This window comes from Lactuca saligna, chromosome 9, assembly GCF_052625555.1.
Source record: "Lactuca saligna cultivar CGN05327 chromosome 9, ASM5262555v1, whole genome shotgun sequence".
Classification (NCBI taxonomy): domain Eukaryota; kingdom Viridiplantae; phylum Streptophyta; class Magnoliopsida; order Asterales; family Asteraceae; genus Lactuca; species Lactuca saligna.
The window spans coordinates 68183643-68189865 of record NC_136425.1 but is presented as its reverse complement, the minus strand read 5'-3'; the positions used below and the strand labels follow the sequence as shown (position 1 = coordinate 68189865).

Here is a 6223-nt window from a genome sequence, read left to right as displayed (position 1 = left end):
AATGTGGGTTGAAGGGTTCAAACACGGGTCTGCCACCCCCAATGGTAAACCTTTAACCACCAAGTTGGAATAAGTTTCATGTTTTATCATTTAACTTGATTTATTTAATATCTATACTGCTAGAACTTTTGCATAACTTATTATTATTATTATTATTGTTGTTGTTGTTGTGAACTTATACATACATTTTGAAAAAAAGTTTTTAAATATGTAAATATATTTTTAAAAATAAAAGTACGATTTAAAGGTATAAATATATTTTAAAGGTATTTATATATTTAAAAAGTATGTAAACATTTAACAACATATTTATACATTTGAAAGCGTATGTATACATACAAATACATATTTAAACGTATAAAACTTTTTTATACATATAAACATGCATCAAGGTGTTTTTTTTACATATTTAAACATATAAAAAAGTTTTATACGTTTAAATATATATTTGAAGTTATACATACACTTTCAAATATATAAATACGCTGTTAAATGTTTATATACTTTTTAAATTTGTAAATACGTTTTTAAAATATATAAATACCTTTAAAAATATATATACCTTTAAATCATATTTTTATATTTTAAAAATATATTTACACTTTTTTCAAAATGTATGTATAAGTTCACAATAATAATAATAATAATAATAATAATAATAATAATAATAATTATTATTGTTATGTAAAAGTTCCAACAAAATAGACATTAAATAAATAAAATTAGTTGATAATTAAGGGTTTTCCATTTGTGGTGGACACCTGACTTTGAATCCCTTAAAAATATTATTTTCGTAAGTTTTTTCCCTATAAGACACAAGTCTAACTTGGCATCCGAATCAACATCGAGTCAATAGGTTCGTCCAAAGGGGTGACCGACTTCTAAGGTGATAACCGGATAAAGGGTAAAAACTAACAAATTAATGCAAGTTTGAGACATAAACAAATATAAAATTCAACTTTGAGTAAAACCGAAGTTAAAGGTTTTTATAACAAAACGTTACAACCTTCAAGGTTTTTATAACATATTATATTATATTAAGAGTATTATATTATGAAAAAACATCTAAGATCCCGCTTTCATCATTTGGACCGAAACTTTTTACTTTTATAATGCTCCTTGCGTCCTTTGCCTCCAATAATTTCCTACACCCCTTCATTCTCCTTCTCACTATCTTTCTATATCATTATATCAGAAAAAATCCAAAGTAGTAGCAGATAACCAACCATAGTTTAAAAAGAATGGGAAATGCATTGAGGCTTCTGTATGGCCAATGCTGTGGCGAGCCACCAACCACCACCACTGCACACGGCGGCGCTGGTGATCAACCACTTGGCCACCACGGTGTTTCTTCATCCAGCGTCGGTGTCTCCGCCCTTGCCCAACACCTCTATCACTTCGAAATCACCTCCCAGGTACTTACTAATACTACCTTCACTCTCACACCAACTTCCCCTTTTCCGATGATCCGATCATAATTCCGATTGTTTCTGAAAATATCTCGAACAAAATCGATTTACATGGTTAAGAAAACTCAATTCACTACTCGTTTGATTCATTATAGGTTCCTGAAGGCCTGAGTAAGCATGTGAGTTCATCCAAAAAAGCACAGTCCAATTGGTAATATTTCACTTCCTAGTTCCCACTTTGTCAAAAAGTCAAAATTGATAACCTAGGGGTATATATGTAAAATGGCATGGAATATTTATCGTTATTAGTTAGTTTTTTTGACAATTGAACAAATGAATTGAAGGTATAAGAAACTATCAAAGGCATGGAGGGAATCAAAACCTCCACCAAAGACACCTGAAGAGGCTTCCAGGCTTGTAATTCGTATCCTACACACACGCCAAATAGCTGATATTCAGGTTCTTTCTCTACCAGATACATTTTTTTTAAACCATTAAGATTGAACAATTTAATAGATTGCAGTTTTTTAAATTGGGACTAAGATAAAGAGAAAAAAAAAAAAAACTATGTTCTTTTATATTTATTTTATCCAAAAAAATGACATTTATGACTCATGTCAAAAGGACAAAATTTATACCTATTTGTGATATCCAAAAAGGTCGGTTCTAAATTTTTTGTTTGTACAAAAGACATAAATGTTATCTCGTTAAATAAACCAGTAGTACCTAAATAAATTATGTAAAGACTTGTAATTTGTGTTCTATTTCTTTTTTTAAGGGTTTATTATCATTCTACGGTCTCCCACTTCCTCATTCGCTAGTTGATCTCACCGGAGGTGATGCTCCATCGGTTGTCGACGGTCTCAAATTCGTGTTACACACACTTCCTGTAAGAACAACTGTCTGCTACAGTGACAATGACAGTAACAGTGACACTCGCAGTCTAAATTTCTTAGTAATTGTACAAATTTTCACTTGATTAAAAAAGGTGGATCCAAGGGCGGTAGCAGATGGAGACGGTGCAACAGTGTATGTTAGTACCTCAGATACTCGAGAGTCATCACGTGTTCCACCCGGGATACAAATGGCAGCGGTTGAACGTAATGAAGCACGTGCCCAGAGGAACTACACCAAAGCAGATAAATTGCACAAGCAAATCAAAGATGCGGGATATGGGTACTTGTTGTGATACAAATCATTTCTAGCTTTTAATTTTGACATGAATGTTTTTTTTTTATTTGAATTGTGTTACATGTCACAGGGTGCTACATATAAATAACGAGGAAATTTTAGCACGAAAGTATCGGATTAGACTAAGGTATTTTGTATATATCACAAGATTAATTTCATGTAGGTTTTGGATTTGGGGTGGTATGATGAGTAGTTGGAAACAGGGGAATAGATGCACCTGAAAATGCAATGCCTTATGGGAAAGAAGCGAAGGATGAATTGGTGAGGATAATTGATGGGAAGTGTTTGAAGATTTTGATCTTTGATGAAGATCAATATGGGCGTTTTGTTGGGGATATGTATTGTAATGGCATATTTGTACAAAAATTAATGTTGAAGAAAGGACTTGCATGGCATTACACTGCTTATGATAAACGACCGGAATTAGCTAAGGTAAATCTAGTTTTGTGATTGTGTTAAGAAAAATAATGAGGTTTTTTTTTTTTTGAGGTTTGAAATGGTGGAATTGGTTTTGATGATGTTAGTGGGAGAAAAGTGCGAGGGCTAAGAGAATTGGGTTGTGGGCTTCATCGAATCCTGAAATGCCATGGGAATGGAGGAAGAATCGCCGTGAGCACAGATAGTTGGAAAGAATGGAATGGCGATAACATGGAATGAATTGTTACATTTCATAATCATGTATGATTGTGTCTATGAATGAAACGAATTTTCTTATGTATTTTTTGTATTGTATGTAAATACAAGGTATGGTTCCAAAATAGAGTTGTCTTATGTTCGAATCTTACTTGTTACACTTGTTAATCTTGGGGGGCCACTTCATCTATGATATCTTCTATCACCACACAACTCATTTCTTCATACCATTTAACTTCATCATCTCATATACCATCCTCGTATCATTCAACCTTATCACTCATACCATGATATCGAGGATGATTTAGTAAGGGAGGATGGGATGTATCTGTTTTTAATAATAATAGTAATAATAATTAAAAAGATTAAAAAGAATAAAAAATAATAATCCACATAAATCAATATGCCATGTGGCAGGGCACATGGCAACCCGCAAAACCTTTTCAAAAATCTAAATAATGACATAACCATAACTTTGTATATATGCTCAAGGAATATTCAAACTCTATTGGAGAGACCAAAACATCTATAAATATACGAACAAACTCGAAAATATTTATTAAAATTATATGCAGTAAAAACAATATAATTCCAATACATAAATCTAATAAGTGATAATAATGAAAACTTGAAAATAATTACCGTAGCAAATAGCAATTACAACTTCACAATGCTAATAAAGTCTTAAAGCTACTGATTTGTAAAGACAAAGCAAGATATTTAAAGTCTAAACATATCGCGGCGGAAGATGTCGCGGTTCCGTTAAAGCCCAAAACATATTATTCTACCTTTTTTTTAATAATTATCGTATTAATAAAATTAATAATAAATATTATACGATTATTTCAATTCTTTTAGGTTTCATTTTGGTTTTAATCACCTAAGCCACACGTTAAATAAGCAAATCCAAAGGCTTTAAACTTTAAAGTGTAATGTAAGCAAATCATTTTGGGAGTGATCGGGCTCCGGGCCCCGACGGATTCACGTTTAAGTTTATTAAAATATTCTGGGACCTCAATAGTATAGACATGATGGCGGTTATCAGACATTTCGAGGCTCATGGTACCTTAACTCGGGGATGCAACACCTCATTTTATCACCTTAGCTGCAAAAGTCAAGGACCCAATTCTTTTGAGTGATTACCGTCCTATCAGCCTAATTGGGGTTGTGTACAAGATCATAGCCAAAGTCCTTGCTATTTGATGATGTAATTGATGAAACACAGTCGGCATATGTGGCAGGTAGGAACATCTTGGACGGTCCCCTCATCATCAATGAAGTTTGTTCATGGGTGAAGAAAACAAAAAAGAAACTTCTATTATTCAAGGTGGATTTCGAAAAAGCATTTGACTCACTTAATTGGGGGGTACCTAGATTCCGTCCTCAAACAAATGGGTTTTGGGAATAAATAGAGAACTCAGATTAAGGGTTGTCTTACTTCCTCTACGGCCTTTGTAATCATAAATGACACTCCGACTGACGAGTTTGACATCAGCAGAGGGTCCGACATGAGACCCTCCCTCCATTCTTATTTATTATTGCAATGGAAGGACTAAACATTGCGATGAAAACTACATGTGACAAAGGCTTATTTCAAGGTACGAGGATCAATTGATGGGCCCGTACTATCGCATTTGTTTTACGCTGACGATGCGATATTTGTGGGAGAATGGACTAGGTGAAATCTCAAAAATCTCGCTAGGATCTTGAGGTGCTTTCACATTACTTCAGGATTGAAGGTTAATTTTCACAAATCCAAGGTTTTCGGAATCGGGGCTTCTTAGAGTGTCACGTATAAATGGGCTAATCTCTTGGGGTGCGAGGCTGGTACCCTTCCTTTCAACTCTCGTGGGGTACCAGTCGGAGCTAATATGAATCATATTAAGAATTGGGATCCTATTATGGAGGGGTTCAAATCTAAACTCTCACGGTGGAAATCAAAGACATTTGTAACATCCCGGAATATCAAAAGTAGAGTTGAAGGGCTAAAAGTGTAAATTTGAAGGGCAACTCGGCGAGTCCATGGGTGGACTCGGCGAGTAGAGTCGCGACTCAGGTCGCGTGTTAAGTGGCCAACTCGGCGAGTCCAAAGCTGGACTCGGCGAGTAGGCGTTGAGTGGAGAAAACCCTAAATTCGGAGGATGAGCCCTATTTAAAGGACATTATACCCTCTCCCCAGCCTCCTTGATCTCCCTTGAAGTCCAGAAACCCTAGATACCTGATTGTGGAGGATTTGAGTGCATTTGGATCTTGGGGAAGTGCTTGTTGAAGAAATCTTGAAGGAGAAGGGACTTGGATCAAAGGGCTTTGCAAGGATTCGGATTAATCTTCTCTTGGAGCTTCCTTTTGAGGTATTATTTCATTGTTTGAGCTGCTATTATCTAGATTCATCACTTTTGGAGGTGTTAGAGAGCTTATCTTTTGAGGTATTGGAGTTTAGAGGTTAGATATGAGGTTGCTACCTCAGATCTGGAATGGAGAAGGGGTTTGAATGCATCAAGGTCCCTGTTGTTGAGAGATTGATGGAGCTATCTTGTCCCAAACCCAAACCCTAGAGTGAAAATGCCTAGATCTTCTTGGATTCACGTAAAGATTGCCACTTTACGTGATGGATGGCCTTAGGAGGGGTAGATCTATGGTTTGGATCATCTGCATGGCTTGGAAAGCCTCTGTATGGATTCAAACCCGGTGGTACTCGGCGAGTCACATGGGTGGACTCGGCGAGTTGGATGAAGATGGCCTGGAACTCGGCGAGTTGGAAGAACAACTCAGCGAGTAGGTTGAAGATAGTCGTAGACTCGGCGAGTCTGGTCATAGGGTCCAAGTTTCTTTTGGGAAGGCTATGACTCGGTGAGTCAAGGGATGACTCGGCGAGTTAAGTCGCGAATTGAAGGAGGTTTTGTGTATGGGGACTCGGCGAGTAGAGTCAGTCAGGGGTAGATTTTGACTTTGACTTTGACCAAGGGTTGACCAGTTGACTTCCAGGGGCA

The 6223-nt window shown here is 36.0% G+C and overlaps 1 protein-coding gene across 1 annotated transcript; it reads left to right on the top strand.

Annotated features, from left to right (window-relative positions):
* The first annotated feature begins 1137 nt into the window (after positions 1 to 1137).
* On the top strand, positions 1138 to 3379 carry LOC145017962 (staphylococcal-like nuclease CAN2). Its single transcript, XM_078975907.1, has 8 exons — positions 1138 to 1415; positions 1565 to 1620; positions 1754 to 1868; positions 2188 to 2298; positions 2398 to 2585; positions 2671 to 2727; positions 2804 to 3032; positions 3125 to 3379. The coding sequence occupies exons 1-8, from the start codon at positions 1242 to 1244 to the stop codon at positions 3221 to 3223; spliced, it is 1029 nt and encodes a 342-aa protein (XP_078832033.1). The 5' UTR covers positions 1138 to 1241; the 3' UTR covers positions 3224 to 3379.
* Positions 3380 to 6223: the final 2844 nt, after the last annotated feature.